Here is a 21,418-nt window from a genome sequence, read left to right on the forward strand (position 1 = left end):
GCCCCCGCTTCGGCTCAAACTGTCCGTTTGGGTAAGCCAGGGCTAGATCAATATGCCTCAGGTTTTTTCACTTAGAATAACTCAGCTTCATGCCGGATCCCTAGTAGGAGCGATTGTTTGCATCACGTGCATTTGACTTTGGAGACTCAACACAGGGGTTGGGTCTGTCTAGGACAGGTGTACCAAAAAAAAATGACCATCCTGATGCATCTTACTTGCTGCTACTTGCGCATTTATTTGATCCGGATTTGTGTGTTGACTGACTTTTGAATATCATGAATAATATTTTAAAATTGAAAAAAAAAATAGCGGTTAGGGAATTGACTGTTTATTTTTGAAAAAAAAACCAATGCCCAAATAACTGTCAAAACTCTGCCGAAATTTTGAGAAAATGAAAAAAAAATGTTTTATTAGTTTGTTTTATTAAAAGCAAAGGAAAAATAGAAAAAATAAAAAAAAGAGTCTTATTTTTAAAATGGTTTTTTTATTTTATTTGCTTCAAAAATAAAAAATAAAAAATAAAAAATAAAAAAAAAGTCTTTCATTATTTGTCGCAAATATATATATATATATATATATATATATATATATATATATATATAAATCCGAAAAGTTTTTTTTATTTCCAAAAGATATATATATCTTTATTTGTTGCAAAGAGTATTTGTCTTGCCAAGAAAATTCAAAATAAAATTCCAAAAAAATATGTCTTGCAAAAAATAATATAAATATCTTTATTTTCCATTGTTTGATAAAACAAAAATAATAAAAATGTTTTCTTTTAAGAAAAAAAATCCGAAAATATTTTGATTCCTCTTTCAAAATTGAAAAGAAAATTCAAAATTCAAAAAATATTTTTTAGAAGCATTTCTTTTATCAAAAGTAAAATTCCAAAAATATTGTTTTTCTTTAGAATAAACAAAAGACAAATGGAAATTCGAAAAAAAAACTTCCTTTTACTTTTGAAATTCTCAAAGTTCAAATCAAAAGAAAAGGAATTTTTACGAGCTTTTCTTTCAAAAAGAAATCAATCAAAAAAAATATTTATACTTCCTTTGAGCAGTTCTTTCACAGTTCCAATAAAAAAAAATATTAGTTCATTTACTTATTCACGAGGCCCGAACTACGCGAGTTTGATTCTCACCGGATGTGAGATACGTAGACAACCCTCATCGGGTCCAATCCCATCTTTTTGCTAAAATAGCCAAAAACCAATAAATAAATAAAAACGTGTCAAAATTTTAATTTTGTCATAAATAAGTCGGGTGGTGTCTAACCTCCCCTGTTGCTAAAAATAGCCGAAAAAAAAATATGTAAATTTTAATTTTGTCATAAAGAAGTCGGGTGACGCTGTTTTATCAAGACATAGCCGAATGTTCCCGAAAGGGACGCCGGAAGGCTGACTTTGCATAAACAGCCACCTTTGGGTTATTTTTTAAAATTTGGTCCAGTTGACCCACACAGCCTTAAAAAATCTTCATCCCCGAGGCGCTGAAGGGCCGTGTTGCAACACCTGGTTTTTATTGTAATTTGAAAAAAAAAACAAAGAGTCAACGGTCAGGTGAATTTTTTTTTAGTCAAAAATAAGCCGAGCTAGCTTCGACAGTGTCTTAAACCGTTCTTGCCGAAATAGCCTTAGAGTATCTTTCAGTTGTCGAAAGGTTATTTTCGTAAAAGAACGGACAAGTTTGTAAAGTGTCAAAATAATCCTCCCCGGCCTCAAAATTCATGCAAGATTTGGAAGAGGCCACATTGGCAAAAATAGCCGTTTGGTTGCATTTGTCAAACGGGGAAAGGAAGCTGGCCTTTTTGTTTTAAGGTTACAAATCTTTAATTAGAATATGTGGGTTGTTTGATTTTTCAGTTTATTTTAATATGAAAATTGAAAAAAAAAAGATTAGTATTGTATTGCTTATCTTTTATTGGTCCGAACTACGCAAGGTCTGATTCATGCGGGGTAATGATACGTAGGCAATCTCCATAAGATTCGACCACAACAAATAATGAAAAAATGAATGAAAAAAATTGGAAAAAAAAAAAAAGATGTTGCTAGTAATAAGAACCGACTGAGTCCATTCTAACATGTTTTATTTTGAATTGTGAAGAAAGTTGAGTTGGTCGGTTTGTTCAGAGGGTTCAACAAGAGTCTACTGTGCCGGAAAAAAATAGAATACTGAAATAGCAAATGACCGGAGTGTGTCAAGCATGGGCCAGTGGGCAAGGACAGCCTCGTCATGAGTCACAATTTGCGACACAACAAGAGCAGTACCACTCTCCTAAGTACCACCCGTACTCGTTAGATCTTCCTTCAAAGATTGAAGAGCCTGCCCGAAAGATGGTACAAGAAGAAATGACCCAAATGGTGAAAAACTTAGAACAATGGTTGAAAAACATGCAAGGGTTGTCTGGCCAAAAGAGTGTTGCCTTCAAAGATCTATGTATGTTCCCCGATGTCCACTTGCCGCCGGTTTCAAGACTCCCAAATTTGAAAAGTACGATGGACATGGAGATCCCATTGCCCACCTGAAAAGGTATTGCAATCAACTGAGAGGTGCGGGAAGAAATGAAGAATTATTGATGGCTTATTTTGTGGAAAGCCTTACGGGAGTAGCTTCCGAATGGTTTATGGATCAAGAAACGTCTCGCTGGTATGTCTGGGACGACATGGCACAAGCATTTGTCAAACAGTTCCAATACAGCATCGACATTGCCCCAGACCGCATTTCCCTTTCAAACCTGAAGAAGAAACCAAGTGAAAGTTTCAGGGAATATGCCATTAAATGGAGAGAGCAAGAAGCTCGAGTTAAGCCACCCATGGATGACCACGAGCTAATAACTGTCTTCCTTCAAGCGCAAGAGCCAGATTACTTTCAGAACATGATGTCCGCAGTTGGCAAATCCTTTTCAGAAGCAATCAAAATGGGAGAAATAATAGAGAATGGTCTTAAGACAGGAAAAATTATAAGTCAAGCAGTTTTTAAAGCTGCAACTCATGTTGTCCGGGTTGAGTCTGATAATTTTTGCGACACAAATGAGAAGATTGAAGAAATCATGATGACATCAGGGTCAAGAAGAGGTCCTAGGAGAACATCTCGAAGGTATGAGCAGCCTCCTAAAGTTATCTATGAATCCCCTGAGCAATATTATCCTCCTCAGAACCCACAACACTCTATTGTTCCACCTCAGTATGTTGCCCGGCCACCAAAACGCCCCAGAAGGCGAGCACGAGCATCACAAAATCTCCAGAAGCCTCCACATAACTTTCAGGTGCCCTATAACCCACATCCAAGCCAGAAGTATAAAGGGGAACGAAGGTTGAAAGATAATTTTACACCAATAGGAGAGTCCTATGAAAGCTTATTTGAGAGGTTAAAGTATCACGACATGATTGCATCTATTCCTCCAAATCATCTGGACACACGTGCAAGAAGCTTTGACCCTTCTAAAAGGTGTGAATACCATTCCAATGCCCAGGGGCACAATGTTGAAAGTTGCCGGGATTTGAAAAAAGAAATAGAAAGGATGATCCAGGAAAATCTGATTGTAATCCAAGGTAATGACACCCAGAATATCGCGCAGAATCCTTTACCTGCACATCATGATGCACACTTTATGGGGAGGATGCCTGGTAACATGGGATTTTAGAGTCATCCCGGAAAGCCGCTAACCGATGATAATGATATCGAAGTTGGAAATGGTCTGGACAATACTGCAAAGCTCAGTGGCTAAAGATGCCAACTTTGATAAAATGGGAGGACGCTCTGTTCCTTGGTTAGCCAGAGAGAAGCTTGTGGTGGCTTATTTTGTTGTCATTTCTGTTGTCCGGATTATTCTTAGGGTTGTAATCCGAATATTGTCTTGAGTCAAACCTTCTTATTTTTCCATTTTGTCATATCAGTTTGTTTAAGTTTTGTCAAGGCTGTGTTAGGATTTTATTCTGCTTGTTTTGTTTGTTTTATTATTCAAACCATTTCGCCAGTAGTCTAATACAAAAGCCGGTCTTTTATTATTTCCAGTTTTCTTTTGACTAGTCCTTTTATCATTTTTATTCAAGCGCCGATTCTAGTGACATGACATGCGCACACAGTTTGGGCCTAGTCTTTAAAGATAATCATAAAACCCTGGAGAGGTGATCAAAGCATTTAAGGGAAATAAGAACAGTTTGAAATTATTTGAAGCCCGAGTTATGTGGAACTGGGGCAAGTAAAACTTAAAGAAAACCGTTAAATGCAAGATTCGCCAAATTGGCATGAGGGTCGTTCATGAGAATGAGAGTGTCGCCCAACGGTGCTTTAGAAATGACAAATGAAAAAGCAAGTGTTTAACATAATTGTCAAATCCAGCACCATCGGAAGAGACTATAAATCTATGATCAATTGTGTTGTTTGTATTTGGCATGTTTTGAAGACTGGAATGACGAAGGCATTTTGTTCTGCTATCTAAACACTTTATCCTTCGTTACCCCTTTTGAGCCTTATTTTATTTTCTTTCATACCCCTCGTTCGGAATCAATAGCAACGACTAGGAAATACGAGCCTAGAAGGTAAAAAAAAATCAAAAAAAAAACGAAAAAGAAAAAAAAATTGATAACAAAAAAAAAACAAAAGTCAGAAGAAAAAAGAGGAATTGGGAACTACGTTTGACCTGATTCCTCAAAGAGGATACGTAGGCGCCTCACGGCTCGGTCATAGGGTGCATAGTGTGCATAGTGTGCATAGTGTGCATGGTGTGCATAGTGTAACAAAAAAAAATTTAAAAATATAAATAATAAATAAATAATCCCCAAGCAAGAAACTGGTGCAAGAGTTGTACTCGTTGTAAGCAAAATTGGTTCCGAAGGTTGTAATTTTAAAACCCCAAATTTATTTTGTTTTTGAGCCTTTTAATACCCTTTCTTTCTAGCCTATCCAAAACCCGCATTACGGTCCAAAGAAAGACCTTCTGATCAGTCTTCAAAAGATGTCAAGTCAGACAAATGAGAGTCTTACCGGCGAACATAACATTCTGTTCCACAGCAGAAAGGACTCTAATCTCCAGCAGAGAGAGTCATACCGGCAACACTCCAAATCCCCAGCTAGAAAGTGATACAAATGAGAGAGTCTTATCGGTGAAAATCTTCACGGACACCATAAGGCGATGAAAGATGAGAGAAAAACCAAAATGAGAGAGACTTGATGGTGAAAACCTTTTGGGCACTACAAGTCGAATAAGATTGGGAATCAGATGGAGGATAGTCAAGGGAAGATCTTGAAAGACGATTAACGACGGAGGATAGGCCACATATGCATGTCATGACCATTAGAGTCGGTGTCTACGTTTGATAGGTTTTTATTTATAATTTCTTTTGTTATAGAGTCATCTTTTCCCTTTGTCTTTTATTTTGTTCCTTTTTATCTTTCTCCTTTCATAGAAAATTCCCCAGTAGAGTCTGTTTGGTCAGAACCAGTGGGAAATGACTTCAAAATAGGCCATCAGCTTTCCAATTATGCAAGATGAGATATGGCTAGTACATCCAAGTGGTATAGTCAGCAAGGAACGAGCACAAGGCCAGTGTCAAGAAAGATATCCCCAGCAAAAGGGAATTGACAAAAGGATTGACGAGTGTCAAGAGGGATATCCTTGCCAAAATCAGAGGTTATTAAAACCTCAAGGCCAAGGCCCGTGGACAAACAAGGAGAGCAATAAGCATGACTTGGAAAATTCATGCGAGACTAAAAGGTCGGAAAAATGCAAGTCTCCGAGCCATGCCACGAAAGAAGAGGGATATCCCTAGCAGAAAAGGATTATCCTCAGCAAATAATATCGTCCCTTGTGGAATGCAGAGCAAGGAAGGAGAAAGGGGAAAGCCATCCCAAGTAGGAGTATCACAACCAACCACCGCGTTTTAAACTAACAAATTTTGTTTAAAACAGGTAAAGGAAATGGCATTGATGTCGGAAATGCATGCCACAAGAAAGATTGTCAAACTGGGGCAGAAAATTTTCTTTTCAGTTAGAAAATTTTCTGGAAAATCAGGTACCCATTTGGGGAAGAATAAAAATAGCACCAAGGAAGTGGTCTTTGAACCAGGGTTGCCCCCAACATAATAAGTTTCCAATGGAGGAAGTTATCCCCAGCAGACAGAATAAAGGGATGACACTTGTGATCAGAAAAGCAAAGAGCCATTATCATCCCCAGCAGCTTCCAAAAGAATGAAGCATCGATTTGAAGGGATAAAATTCCCCAGCAGCGTTATCCTCAACAACGTTATCCCAAGAAGATAACACTTTTATCCCCAACAGTGTTGAAGAAAAAAAAAACCCAAAAACAAATTTGAAGGAGGGGAAGAAAGGAAACTCCCAGTGGTATTATCCCCAACAAGCAAGAACAAAGCAGCGCAAAGGAAGGAGAAAAGAAAAGAAGAAATTACGAAGGTAAGTTTCTCAAATCATTGATCTTTACTACATTTTTCTCCTAGGATAAAAAGTCCTAGTCTGATGAATTTACCTCCCGATACAATCTTGGTCCGATGAAATTTTTCTCCCAAGATAAGATATCAAATCTTAGTCGGATGAATCTTTCTCCTAAGATCACAATAAAATGGACCTAGTCTGACGATTTATCTCCTAGAGTCAAAATCTTGGTCTGATGAAATTGTTCTCCCAAGATAAAATCTTAGTCGGATGAATCTTTCTCCTAAGATCACAACAAAATGGACCTAGTCTGACGATTTATCTCCTAGAGTCAAAATCTTGGTCTGATGAAATTGTTCTCCCAAGATAAAATCTTAGTCGGATGAATCTTTCTCCTAAGATCACAACAAAATGGACCTAGTCTGACGATTTATCTCCTAGAGTCAAAATCTTGGTCTGATGAAATTGTTCTCCCAAGATAAAATCTTAGTTCGGATGAATCTTTCTCCTAAGATCACAACAAAATGGACCTAGTCTGACGATTTATCTCCTAGATTCAAAATCTTGGTCTGATGAAATTGTTCTCCCAAGATAAAATCTTAGTCGGATGAATCTTTCTCCTAAGATCACAACAAAATGGACCTAGTCTGACGATTTATCTCCTAGAGTCAAAATCTTGGTCTGATGAAATTGTTCTCCCAAGATAAAATCTTAGTCGGATGAATCTTTCTCCTAAGATCACAACAAATGGACCTAGTCTGACGATTTATCTCCTAGAGTCAAAATCTTGGTCTGATGAAATTGTTCTCCCAAGATAAAATCTTAGTCGGATGAATCTTTCTCCTAAGATCACAACAAAATGGACCTAGTCTGACGATTTATCTCCTAGAGTCAAAATCTTGGTCTGATGAAATTGTTCTCCCAAGATAAAATCTTAGTCGGATGAATCTTTCTCCTAAGATCACAACAAAATGGACCTAGTCTGACGATTTATCTCCTAGAGTCACAATCTTGGTCTGATGAAATTTTTCTCCCAAGATAAGATATCAAATCTTAGTCCGATGAATCTTTCTCCTAAGATAAGATATCAAATCCTAGTTTGATGAATTTTCTCCTAGGATAATTTGAAAAAAAGAAGAAGTTTGAATTTGAAAAAAAAAGAAGTTGTTGAAGTCAGGAGCCCGCCTGAAGAGAGGAAAGGCGTTTTTAAAAGTTGTTAAAATCTTGCCAACCTAAAGAAAGGAATGGAGATGTATCGGTTAAAGTCAGGAGCCCGCCTGAAGAGAGGAATGGCGATTATTTTCAAAGTTGTTGTTGAAGTCAGGAGCCCGCCTGAAGAAAGGAAAGGCATTTATTTTAAAAGTTGTGTATTTGAAGTCAGGAGCCCGCCTGAAGAGAGGAATGACGCTTATTTTTAAAAGTTGTTGTTGATGTTGGGAGCCCGCCCAGATAACAGAGGCATACATTTTAGTCTTTACATTTCAGTTGATGAAGTTGGGAGCCCGCCCATAGAACAGAGGCATACATTCAGTCTTTACATTTCAAGCATTGAAGTTGGGAGCCCGCCCAGACAACAGAGGCATACATTTCAGTCTTTACATTTCAAGCGTTGAAGTTGGGAGCCCGCCCAGATAACAGAGGCATACATTTCAAGTCTTTAATTTTCAAGTATTGAAGTTGGGAGCCCGCCCAGATAACAGAGGCATACATTTCAAGATCAAGTCAGAGGACAATAAAACAGAGGGTTACAATAGGAATCCCCAGCATGAAACAATAAAATTCCCCGGCACCGGGAAATAGAAGGTTGCAACAAGAGGTCACAGTACAAACTCAAGTACATGTGTCAAAAGAAGAAAAGCACCGGAAGAAATGCAAGAAGACAAGGAAGCAAGGCAACAAAAACAAATTATATTCTAGCCTAGCTTCTTGTTTTCTTTTAAGCATGGTGTAACAAGGAGATCGGTAAGCAGTAGTAATAGCATGCAACAACAGTAACAATGCAGTCCCACGGTAGTCCCAGCTACCAAAATTTTCCCGAACTACATTGACCTGATTCCTGTTTAGCCCAGGATATGTAGGAAACCTTTGAAGCAAAGGTTCGGTCAAATCTTTTTCAAAAAAAGCTTCAACAACGGAGTACTCGGATGGGCAAAAATCGCTCGCTTTATCTTTGCACGAAAACCCTTCGTGTCTCCGGGCAAAGAGGGGCAGCTGTAAGCACGTGATTTTTGCCCAATATGAGAATTACTCCCAAAAAATTCAAAAATAAAATGATTTTTCTTTGGTGTGCAATTTTGTGATGTTTTGTGATATTTTGAATAATTATTTGTATTTATCTGTGCGTGTTTATTTGCTAAATTAATAAAAAATACAAAAATATGTCGCATTTTGCATGTAGGATTTAATTCTATAATTGTTACTAATTAAATTTGTTTACAAAAAAATGAAAATTACAAAAATAGGCATCTTTTGCATTTTTAGCATCTAATGTCCAAATATACAATTTTATGCTTAATTATTACTTAATTATGTGTTAATTGTTATTTGGAGTTAATTTGCACTTTTATAACTTAATTTAGTTCTTAATAATAGTTTAAGTATTTTTATAATTTAGTTTTAGAAAAATAAAAGAAGAAAAAAGAGCGAAAATATAAAGAAAGTCGGAATTGGGCCTCTTCTTCGATTTCAAGCCAAAGGCCCAAAAAATGGCCCAATCTTCCCTACGACCCAGTCCATTTCGAACTGGGTCGACCCAGTCCATAACCCAAAAGACCCAAACCCCTTTTGTCTTACATTTTACAAAAAAACAAAAACAAAACAAAAAAGAAAGAAAGAAGGGAAAACCCTAAAGAGCTAACCAACCCGCCCCCCCTTTCTATCTTTCTTCTTCTTCTTCCTCAAGAAAGACCCCTCCCATGGCTGCCCTTTACCCTCCATTAGCACGTCCTAATAGACCAGTTGTTCAAGCTTTACCTGCTCCGACCATGGATGACCCAGCTGCGTCTTCATCTCCTTCGTCAAGCTCAAAACTTACTTGACATCCATGGTTGCCAACGCTACGTCGAATGCTTCTGTCTCCGAGCTGCTGCCTCACGCCCATCATCTTCAACACCAAGCTCCCCGCGACTGCCCGTCACAGCTTCTGCCTCGTCAACTCAGGCAGCCATGGCTGCCATTGCATTCCATCAACGTCGAACAGCTAATTTGGTTTGACATTGTTCGACGACCAGCTGTTGTTGCTCCCCTATGCTTTACGTTGTTTCTTATCCCTCCCTCGACAAACTGTTGCTGCTACTCGTCGCAGTAGTTCACTATTGCCTGCTTCTCCATCGTCACTGTAGCAGCAGCTGCGTCCAGCCATAGGATCTCCGTCGCGATGCCGCTTCCTCCGAGCTGCTGCTGCCGGCATCTGCTGCTTCACTTCATCGTTCTTCTTTGCTTCTAGTGTTTTTTTGTTGCTTCGTCTTCTTTGTTTGTCAAATGTCGAGGGTTTTTCATTGAGTCGAGGCTTGGACAGATTTGTTTACAATCAAAGTTCGTCGTTGATTCATCTCCGGTTAGTTGTTTTTGAGTTTTATTTTGTCCATATTTTGTTTGATATTTTCCGGATCCAAAATCGTTAAATGATTTAATCCTTGTTTTGTTCGTTGTTCATCTTTGAAATAATTTTCTAGTGTGTTCATGTTGTTTGTTAAATTAATTTTCAGATTTCAAAATAGAAGTTTAATTAGTTGTTTTCATGTTTATTTCATGTTTGTATTATTGTTTAAGTGAATATTTGTTAGTTTAATATTTGTTAGATTCAAATTGAAATTTAATTAATTGTTTCTTCAATTTGTTTCATATATTTGATGTATTTTCCGGAAATTGTTAATATTGTTAAGTTCAAGTTTAAATTCATAATTGTTTCTTCTTAGTTTTTGTTTTGTCATTTGCCTAAAAGAATTTAGTTGTAATAAGGGAAGTATGTTGGTTTTAGTCATTTGAATCCGTCGTTTTTATTTTTAGATTTAATTCATGTTCATATTATGTTTGTTTGATTTTGAATCCGAAATGTGTATAGTTTGATTTCTTGTTTACCATTTGTGATTATTTATTGAATTGGTCTCATAATCTTGTTTAAAGTTTAATATAAGAATTGTTTGTTGTAATGTCGTTAGAGTGGATTTTAAGTTCAATATGATTGAATTTAGAAATCTAAATATACTTGTTTGTTGTAGTTGTTGAATCCGAAAATAGGATTGTTTGTTGCTAAAAATTTGTTCAATCAAATTTTAGTTGTTCTTTGTTGTTCAATTTGTGTTCGTGTGATTTGTTGTTAAAATGTTGTTAAAATCTTGTTCATGTAATATTGTTGTTATGATGTTCATCCGTGTTCATATTGTTGTTTGAACATTGTTAGAAATTGATCATATTGTCTATATTTTGGTTAAGTTTGATTAATTGATGTGTTATAGCTGATGGGTAGTTTGGTAAATTTGTAGTACGTTCAGGGGTAGTTTGGTAATTTCAGTAAGGTCGTGAGGGGTAGTTTAGGAATTGTACATTTTGAAATTATTTATTTGAAGCATGGGGGACAAAATGAAATGGGGTTGGTTGTGATATAGTTGTTTAATATAAAGGGGGGACAAGATTTAATTTAAAGGGGGAATCTTGCATTATTTTAAATGAAGCATGGGGGACAAAATATAATGGGGTGGTGTGATATGTTTATTTAATGTAATGGGGATGAGTGGAAAGATAATGGGTTGGGTAGAGAAAAAGTATTGATTTTAATTAATTGAAAGGTTTATGGGATGTATTATATATGTGAAGTCTTGAAGACATAAAGAAGACAGAGAGGACAGAAATAAGAGAGAAGAGAGACGAGAAAAAATACACACACAGATAGAGAGAAAAAACGGACAGAGAATAGAAGAGAGAAAAATTCCGAAAAAATATTTAAGCTTTCAAAATAAAAATAAAAGCTAAAAAATCTACTGCTTTCTTTCTTTGTTTGAAATTAGTATTAATGGTTGTTGTTTCATTTAAAGCTTAAAGCTTTTATTTTTTGGGATTACTACTCCACCGGTCTGTTACCGGTTTGTTACTGTTGCTGGGCAGTTGTTGCTGTTGCACTGTTATTACTGTTGCTGATTTTCATCTTCATTTTCTTTTGCTTCCAATATCAGGTACATATCTTTTAAACTCATGTTGTGAAGAGCTTCAACATGGCAAGTAAATGAAGTTTGGAATTATAAGGATGTCTTCTACTCATTTAAATTTTATTAGTTTAAATTTCAGTTTTGTTTTAGTGGGTTAATATAGTATTAAATCAATTGGTAGATTAGCTCTCTTTCTTAATAACTAATGGCTTAGTTATTTTAGGAACGCGATCAACTCATTTCTTTTAATATATGAAATAATGTCAATGATTTTTTTTACAAAATATAGAGTTAAGTGTTTGCAAATATTCGCATAGGCAGAGAATAAGAATTGGTTTATTTATCTCAAACTCAATCTTCGTAAGCAAAATTAACCAAATAATTATAACTTTGGACTAAAAACAAGTATATGAGAACGATATGGGATTTATAAGCACGAATCGCAACATTTTATGTCAAGGATATGTAGAAATAGAGTTCGCATTAAATATAACAATGAAAATTCTTCAGAAACTATTAATTTGTCTATCAAATTAATTCTTTTTCCAGTTTTATATGCGATTCGATTTTTGGATATATTAATGTTGTATCCACGATAAAAATGGTAGTATTTTTAGTTACATGTTGTTTGTTTCTTTTTCATATCATTAATTCTTTAAAATTTGAATAGTTTTGAGGTATATAATTCATACGCGTAAAATAAGACTTGTAGCAACGCCTAATAAATTTTGAATTCTTTGTCAAGAAATTTGGTGGCATCCCAATCGGTGATTCTCCATGACTCTTACATTTAAAAATAGATGGATGCAATAAACATTTGTAGAGAATTTATATTACCGTCAAGAATATTTGCATAATTAAGGATGCGTTCGCGTGACTTGATTATACTTCTAAAGGCAATTCGGATTATGCGTTCGCGCAACTTCGAGCAAATTTTTATTAAAAAGAGATTCGTCGGAGGATCTTAAATTAATTTCATAAAACCCGAGATGTACGGTTCACTACCTAATCATATAAAAAGTGCGAATGTTCTTGATTTTATTTAAAAATACAATTTCGAAAAAAAAATTATTTTATAATAAATATATTATCAATATCATTGTGTACACGTACGCGTGACACGATTTTTCACGTTAAAAAAATATATAATATATAAACACGAATATACGTACGCGTGATTCGATTCAAAGAAGGGTCTTTAAATCTAAATAGAAGCGGTAACAATAAAATCATGCAATAAAAATGTATTTAACAAATCAAAATAATCAAGCCAAACACAACAGTTGAGCGACCGTGCTAGAACCACGGAATTCGGGAATGCCTAACACCTTCTCCCGGGTTAACAGAATTCCTTATCCGGATTTCTGGTTCGCAGACTATAATACAGAGTCATTCTTTTCCTCGATTCGGGATTAAAATTGGTGACTTGGGACACCCTAAATCTCCCAAGTGGCGACTCTGAAATAAACAAACAAATCCCGTTTCGAATGTCCTTTAATTGGAGAAAACTCCCTACGCACCCCTCGCGGGGGCGGAAAAAGGAGGTGCGACACTGGAGGTCAGGAGAATAACATCGATATCCCTTTTGCGTTCTCGAGTAACCCAGAAATATGCACTTAAGAGCATGGAGAGCTAACTTATCTTTTCCTGGAGTAAGGTCATGAACAAAACACGTACTCCCAAAGACACGGGGTGGAAGAGAGAACAAAGATAAGTGAGGAAATAGGACAGAGAATGGTACTTGATTCTGGATAGCTGAAGATGGCATACGATTAATAAGATAGCAAGATGTAAGAACTGCATCCCCCCAAAAACGCAGCGGAACATGAGATTGTATGAGTAGGGTACAAGCAGTTTCAATAAGATGTCTATTCTTTCAGCTACCCCATTTTGTTGGGATGTGAACGGACAAGATGTTTGATGAATAATCCCATGGGAGTTCATAAACTGCTGAAATGGGTAAGACAAATACTCTAGGGCATTATCACTATGAAATGTGCGGATAGAAACCCCAAATTGATTTTGAATTTCAGCGTGGAAGGTCTGGAAAATAGAAAACAACTCAGATTGATTTTTCATAAAAAATATCCAAGTGCACCGGCAATAATCATTAACGAAACTGACAAAGTAGCAGAATCTAAAGGTAGAACTGACCCGACTAGGACCCCAAACATCTGAATGGATTAAAGTAAAAGGTGACTCTACTCGATTATCAAGACGCCGTGGGAAATAGGAGCGAGTATGCTTACTGAGCTGACATGACTCACACTCTAGAGTGGACAAGTGAGATAAGCCAGGTACCATTTTCTGAAGTTTTGACAAACTAGGATGTCCCAACCGTTTATGTAATAAATCTGGTGAATCAGTAACGGGACAAGTTATTGAAGGAAGACAAGATGCGAGTCCATGTGATTTTGCAAGGATAAGGCAATAAAGTCCATCTGATTCACGTCCAGTACCAATGATCCGCCCTGTACTGCATTCCTGTATAAAAACAGGGTCATCAAGAAATAAAATAGCAGATTTAAGTGATTTAAGAAAGGAAGTGGACTTGCTTGACTTATTTCAGTTGCCATGGTTGGAGACCCATTAGCCATTGTGACTGTTGGAAGAGATTGAGAATATGAAATACTAGTGAAAAGAGATTTTTTATCAGAAAACCTTGCTCCTAGAACTGAACCTGTCTTGACCTCGCTCTGATATCAATTGTTAGGACCAAAATAATCAGGTGTCATGCGGGAGCTAGCAAATCAAACCTTGAACGATAATAAATCATTCAACAAACGAGAAATCTACCAAAAGAGAGATAAACATTTAATGTGGTTCGGTCAACTGACCTACATCCACGGCGGAGATGATCAATCCACTATATAAAAAGAAAGTACAAAATATTGAGAGAACAACTTCACGAAAAGTCAAACACAAGTGACACACTAACACTTGTCCCTTAAAGTTCTCCCTCTAAACACAACTCTCAAGCCTCATATGGCTACATTGTGGATGTTGTTGAATGGAAAAGAAGGATCCTTAATTTGTAGAAGTCCAAGCCTTTTCCTGCACGAAAAGGACTAGCCAAATATGGGAGATTTATAATTTCCTACTACAAGAAGAAAACCCCAATTAAGATAAATATCATCCATTTCCTTCAACAGGTAGGAAAACCAATTATGGTAAGAAAATCTGAACAAACACCTAACAATTTTCCCCCTTGGCCTGAATTTTCTAACAAAATAAACTCGATCCACCTTCTTCACATAGCCTTCAACAGGTCGCGTCTCCAATTATCTACCACAAAGTTTATCTCAACGTGAGTAGCACTCCGGTCAAATTTCTCAGACGAAAATCATAATAATCATAAAATAGGTTGCGCCTAGAACTGAACCCGCTAAGATGAACCTGTCTTGACCTCGCTCTGATACCAAAAATATGATCAGATGCACCTGAATCAATGACCCAAGACTTAGAAGTTCAAGATTGGGAGACACAAGTTATGCTACTATCTGTTGGAACAACGGAGGCTAATCCTGAAGATGTCTACTTATGTGTTTTGTACTAAAGAAACTCAATATAATCCGGTAAAGAAACCATCTGGATTGGATTCAATGCATTCGATCCAACGGATTTGTGTGTCTAAGGCTTCTATTAAGAATGACATTATAATGTTCACGCCGGAAAAAATCAAAAATCCTTCTGGAAATTACTATTAACACCAAAAACATCAGAAAATTTGCTGAAAATCACTATTCACACCGAAAATCACTGTTCATACCGAAAAAATATAAAAGTTGTCAGAATTATGTTTAAATTGGATGGGTAGGCTCGGAATTGCAAGACGATTACACTGTCCAAAAGAAACTTTTTCAAATTCTGGCTGGAACAACCTCACACATCGGCGCATGGGACAGACGCGTTACCGGCAGCAAAACTCCGGCAGGTGCATGGGGGCGCGTGGGTGTGTGTTTTCAGGTGGTTTTTTCTGGGGTTTGGTCGCCTATCTCTTGGAAACCTTTTGGTGGTGTTGGATTTCGCACAACACTGATAATTAGTGACTTTGACGCAAATAGTCACTTAGGTCACCGAAAAATCTCGCGGTGACTGAGTTCTTTCTTCCCGGATATCGCTGGAATGACGCACAACGATCTATTCTTACCAAAGCTCTAATACCATATGAGAAAATACGGGAGAAAATATTATTGATTAATGTTCTATGTTACAATAAGCCCTATTTATATGTATACATAACACAACATACTCCTATTACATAAGGGACTATGACTAATTACATACATTCACATAACTATTCTAACAAGATGGACATGTGGGTACACGAGGTTAGATAGAATTAGTAATGAAGTTATTAGGGACAATGTGGGAGTGGACCCTATGGAGGAAAGATGCGAGAGGTGAGGCTGAGATGGTTCAAGCATGTTAAGAGGAGAAACACGGATGCCCAGATTAGGAGGCATGAGAGGTTGGGCATGTGGGGTAAGAGGGAGATTAAAGGTACGCCGAAGAAGTCTTGGGGAGAAGCGATCATGCGTGACATATCATAGCTTGAGCTTACTGAGGACATGACTCTTGATAGGAGGGCGTAGAGGTTGAGAATTAGGGTAGAAGATTAGTATGTAGTTGAGCATTTCCCTTTGTCTTCCTTAGTTCAACAGTATTAGTGTTAGTATGGTATCTCTTTCACCCTTAGTTTGTTATTTCCACATATTTTGTATTGTTAGTACTTGCCATCAGTGTCCCTTTAGTTTGATCTCATAATATATTTTACCCTGTTATCACTTGTGATAAGTACTTCTTTCATCTTCCCCTTTGTTATCTTGGATTTAGTTTTCTAAATATCCTGTATTGTTATTACTTGCTATCAGTGCTTCTTACATCTTCTCTTTAGCCGAGGGTCTTCCGAAAACAGCCTCTCTGTCCTTCCAGGATAGGGGTAAGGTTGCGTACATCCTATCTTCCCAGATCCCACTTGTGAGAATATACTAGGATATTGTTGTTGTCGGTGTTAGTTGTTATTTTCAGCGGATGACTATTTCAGTTAGTATCTCTTAAACAATTTTCAGTAGTAAAAGCTTGGTCAAAAAATAAATTATTGAGCAAAAGCGCTTTTTAAATTGATTAGCCAAACATAAATAAATTCAAAAATACTTTTCTGAAAAATACTTTTTAAAATAGGCTGACTTTAAAGCTTGGTCAAACGGGCTATGAAGCAATACTCCATAGCAATTCCATCTTTTCTCAAACCACAAATTTCCTATTACGATTTATGTAATTCACACCGCATACACATGTCCATCTAGAGTTTGAAGATCTTATAAATAAATGTCAACCTTGATTGTATTATTAGCATGTTTGTAAAGTAACGAAAACTATGCATCAATGTAGTGTCACTACTTATGTATTTTTACGGTAATTGTTTTGATATTGTAGTATCCATAGTGTTGAAATCTTTTGAGGGTTGAACTTTTGAATGTTACACTTAGGAGTAACATATAGCCCAATCCTTTTAGACGTGAACCATGTTCGCCACTAAGAAGTTTGAAGAAAAAATCCTTGATGCCAAGTTCCTTCCAAGTAGAATGAATCAGCAAATTTACCCAAGGGATTAAAGCTGACCAGCTCTTTTCTATTTTTTTATTTTTATGACATTAGTATTTAAGCATACACCTCAGTTAATTTCATTAAATACCTAAACTTTGACAGATGGGTAACCTAGTATTTTTGTCTCCACTAGGACCAGCTATTTTATGGTATAATTAAACTCTCTAGTTGAATATGTCCAGTGCATTCTGCAACAAACTAAGTCCATCATACCTTGGTTTTGCCAGAGAACTTCTTCGGCTTCTTTCCTAATATCTTCCTGCCTAAGAGTAGTTAGTGCATATAAGCAACTGTCTGAATTAATCCCAATCGAAATTTAACAAGAGCTCAACAAGTTCTAAACAACATCAAATTGATCATCATTAGACCTGTTTATGAGAGTGGCATTTATGTCTTAGATTGGCACACTGACTTGTGTAAGAACATATGAAAATGCAGAAAAAGGATAAAAACAACTACTCTATTTCAGAGACTTTTTAGGAAATAAAATGCTACTATGGGAAATTAAAAAGCAATTATCATCAGGAAATATTATCTAGTAAGATTAGACTGCCTAATTGGGAGATCCGCTAAAAGTTCTACTCTGCTGAAAATGACATAACAGATAAAGAAAAGAAAGGCCTTATATACTTTACTACTATACATAAACGCCATAGATGCAGCCGAAAACTAGCATTATTTCCAAACTGTGTCATTCAAGATTCTTCCTTCAAGAAATAACTTTGTGGCAAGCAGAAATCTTCCTCTTGATTCAGGATTTCTGCATCCTCATCATCTGGTTTCTGAAATTACGAACCAAGCATGAGAGTGGCAACGGTTATTAGTCACAACGATAAACTTTTGAGGCAGTATGAGATACTTGTCAACTATGACTAAACCTCTAGATTCTAACAGAGTGACTCAACAAGTGTAGAATAGGTTATAGGCTTTAAGATGAGCACAACCAATACATCAACTTCAACAATTTCATAAAGCTTGCCCACTGCAAATTCCTAAGTTAGACGCTGAGCAAAACCAACTCTTTTTAGGACAGAAAAGCACAAAAATATCATAAAACTTGAGATTATAGAACATACCATCATTTCCAAGTTATAGAATCGATCCAGCAGCTGCAACACGTCATCAGGAGTAAATTGCCGGTTGAAGCTGTGGCAATAAGTTTTTCCAGTGTCAAATGGCAAAGATAAGGTCACGTTAGGATTCAAAGAAAGAACACCTCTCCCACACTCTTTTTAGTGTGTGATGTGCGGTCTTGAGTAGGTTGCTTAAGTGTCCGCTTTTTCTCTTTAATTTTTTTTCCCCTTCAGGGAGTGCAGACAATTCCTAGCTCCTGTAAAACTAGTCAAATCTAGAGATAAAACAAAGGAAAACAGAAAAAAGTATAGTTAACTAAACCTTCTCTGGAGATATTCTGTTAGGCTGTAAAGGACAAAGTGACGATGCATGCCTGCCAGAGAAAGCAAGGTGAGCATGTTAAATATCTACCACGGATAGCAGAATGCAAATTTCACGTGAGTCACTCTATCCTTTATACTTTTTATGGGATGGAAAAGACATCAAATCATCATTCCATTTGAAGAACACACCAATCACCCTTTCCTCCGTTAGAAAATACACACACACTCTACAAATCACCAAAGAGTAATTAAAGTTCAACTGTGTGCCCATGGTTGACGCTACTTCTTCTCTATCGTAATAATTTGACAATGTCTCTTACAATCAAAATTGATACAGCATCCAATATTTTGACATACATGATGCCAATACATTGACTTCCTTAGCTATCACATTCCTTTTTGGTTAAATAAGGTAGTCTCGTAGCCAAACAGACTAGATCTATGAAAGACTAGGTATAGAGTGAGAATTGCAATGAACTTATGACATCAAAACCATTACTTGACTTTCATGTAAGCAATTCAGCTGAATATTACACCATAGGCTAGGATTATGTTAAGAAGTGCAATTTAACTACGACGTTTCAAGCTCAAACTGTTGTATATATCAAAAATAAATTAAGCCTTTGAAGCCATCAAGCTCCCTATTGATGACTTGTTACATACACACAAGCACTTAGACGAGTACTTATGTTTTTAGTCAACATTCTACTTAATGGAAATGAAGTGTTCAAATTTATACCTCAAATTTGTATAAACCATATTCAAATGTATATCATTATGAATTTCTACTTTTATTTTGATAATCGAAAAATTCACAAGGGCCAATGGTGAACGGTTAGAAATTCGACAGATAATGAGTCCACCCCTTTACTCTTCTCCGCTTAAATACCAAGTTTTTTATCTGCGACAAGGTTTGATGCTGACATGTGCCTAAGACACGCGTCAAATGTTGGGCTCTTACCACTAGACCGAGTCTTGGGGCTTATGAGTTTAGTTTTTAACTAGTCATAAACTTTGATATAGTTACCACCTTTTTGGCTTTAACAAGAGCAAACACATGGACGGATAAAGAGCTTATAAGAAGGAAACAAAATGAACTGAGTAATTTCAAAAAAAAACTGAAATTACCACTTAATTTGGAGAGAGGATAGGTTTCAAGAGCCTCCAACAACCTTATCTCCAAATCCACCTGCAATAGCCCCTATTTTTCATACCAAAAGTACCCAAAAAAGGAAAGAGACAGGTAATATTTTGTAAAATTCAACAAATGAAATACATACATACGTACACACACTGTTCAGAAAAAGAAAAAAAAAATACTCACCCTCCATCACGTTTTAGAAACTATTATTATTTGTTGGGTTTAAGCTTGGGTAGCTTAAAATAAAGGGTGAATGGGAAATTGAGAGAAAATGAAATATTTGAATTTTCCTCCTTGGCAAAGGCACATTGTCCCATATTGGAAAAGACTTTTGATGAATATATTATACAATTGCTCTTCTTCTAGCTCTTAAAGAGTTAAAAAGAAGGCAAGCCTCGCGTCGTCGTCGCTCGGCTTCGGCTCCGGATTTGGTCAAAGATTGATTGATTAATCTTTTTGGACAAAATTTCTTTAATTTTTTAATAAAATATTAATTAAATTATCCAAATATCCAACCCGAACCGGACGACCCGATTCACTTTTCTTCCCGGGTTTTTATTTAAATTTCCCTCCCGTTTTGAAGTGACTGTTCTGATGAGTTGTGAACTTTCAAAAGCAGTACTTCCATTGGCTATAAATTCGTTTGATTCCTCAGATTTTCCTTACGAATTTTCTGAACTTCAACACTTCTTCTCCTTCTGCACTTTACAGTCATTAAGTGGTTTGCAGTTCATAGGAGTTTTTGGTACCAATACACTGATGAGTTAAAATCGTTCTATCCTGGGAGGATAATATTCCAGCACCTTGGATACTTGAGGGGAATAATTTACTTAAGTACATACTGCATTCAGTGGGCTCGATTTATTTCAAAATTATTTTCAAATATTATTTCGACATTCTGTTGCTACTAACTTTCTGTTTATGTTTCTATTTCGGACTGTTTTATTATTTATTACAGTAATAAAGATTGTATAACACTATTGAACAAAACGAATTTTAAATATTTCTTGTATTTTCTATTTATGAAAGATTGGAGTTTGCAGATATTCAAATGTTTGCTTACGAAGAGATAATAGGAAACAAAAGAAGAAAAGGGTACCTTACGAAGAGCGGACGAAGAAGGTTTAGAAGGGGAATGTACGGACATGCCATCTTCTTCTGTACCTTTATCATTAGCGCCACTCTTTTGCCCCATTTTGAGATCTTGATTTTCCAAAAAGCTCTCCGATTCACTCTACTATGCTTGGTATATGTCTGCGTGAGAGAGACTCATCAATTAATTTTAGATTTAAGGTATTGTTTTATAGATTTACATATTATAAATTGTTGGGAGCTTTTTGTTTAGTTGATGAGAATTGCTAGGGATGAAATCCGATGTTAAATTGGGTCGTTTCGGGCTTTGGATGTAAATTCTAACATCATAATATAATTTTTTTTTTAAATTTAAATTTTTTTATTTAAAGATAAGTTCTAGAAAGCAGTAATTAGATCAACTATGTTGTATAGGCAGAGTGTTGGCCGGTCAAGAACTATCATGTCCACAAGATAAAGGTAGCTGAAATAATAACATGTTTGGTCAAGCTTCTTATTTGCAAAAAGTGCTTCTTTTTTTTTGCCAAAAGCACTTTTGGCCAAAAATTGAGGTGTTTGGCCAAGCTTTTGGAAGGAAAAAAAAGTGCTTTTGAGGAGCAGCAGAAGCAGAAAAAAGTAGCTTATCTCCAAAAGCACTTTTTT

The 21,418-nt window shown here is 36.2% G+C and overlaps 1 protein-coding gene across 2 annotated transcripts; it reads right to left on the reverse strand.

Moving 5' to 3' along the window:
* Window positions 1-17,590: 17,590 nt before the first annotated feature.
* Window positions 17,591-21,012, reverse strand: LOC107792786 (uncharacterized). Of its 2 annotated transcripts, none has more exons than XM_016615022.2 (5): window positions 20,784-21,012; window positions 19,672-19,732; window positions 18,542-18,593; window positions 18,223-18,292; window positions 17,591-17,928 (listed from the first exon to the last, which is right to left on the reverse strand). In XM_016615022.2, the coding sequence occupies exons 1-5, from the start codon at window positions 20,877-20,879 to the stop codon at window positions 17,842-17,844; spliced, it is 366 nt and encodes a 121-aa protein (XP_016470508.1). In that variant the 5' UTR covers window positions 20,880-21,012; the 3' UTR covers window positions 17,591-17,841. The 2 variants fall into 2 exon arrangements, with proteins under 2 accessions (XP_016470508.1, XP_016470507.1); XM_016615021.2 differs by having other exon boundaries at window positions 19,672-19,744.
* Window positions 21,013-21,418: the final 406 nt, after the last annotated feature.

The sequence above is a fragment of the Nicotiana tabacum genome, chromosome 16 (genome assembly GCF_000715075.1).
Source record: "Nicotiana tabacum cultivar K326 chromosome 16, ASM71507v2, whole genome shotgun sequence".
Classification (NCBI taxonomy): Eukaryota; Viridiplantae; Streptophyta; class Magnoliopsida; order Solanales; family Solanaceae; genus Nicotiana; species Nicotiana tabacum.

What these genes read in the sequence shown, in the direction of transcription:
- LOC107792786 (XM_016615021.2), bottom strand. Translation starts at nt 20,879, where the DNA reads ATGGGGCAAAAGAGTGGCGCTAATGATAAAGGTACAGAAGAAGATGGC. An exon ending in CTTCGTCCGCTCTTCGTAAG is followed by an intron (nt 19,745 to 20,783) that starts GTACCCTTTTCT and finishes TATGAAAAATAG; the next exon opens with GGGCTATTGCAGGTGGATTT. An exon ending in TCTATAACTTGGAAATGATG is followed by an intron (nt 17,929 to 18,222) that starts GTATGTTCTATA and finishes TCGTAATTTCAG; the next exon opens with AAACCAGATGATGAGGATGC.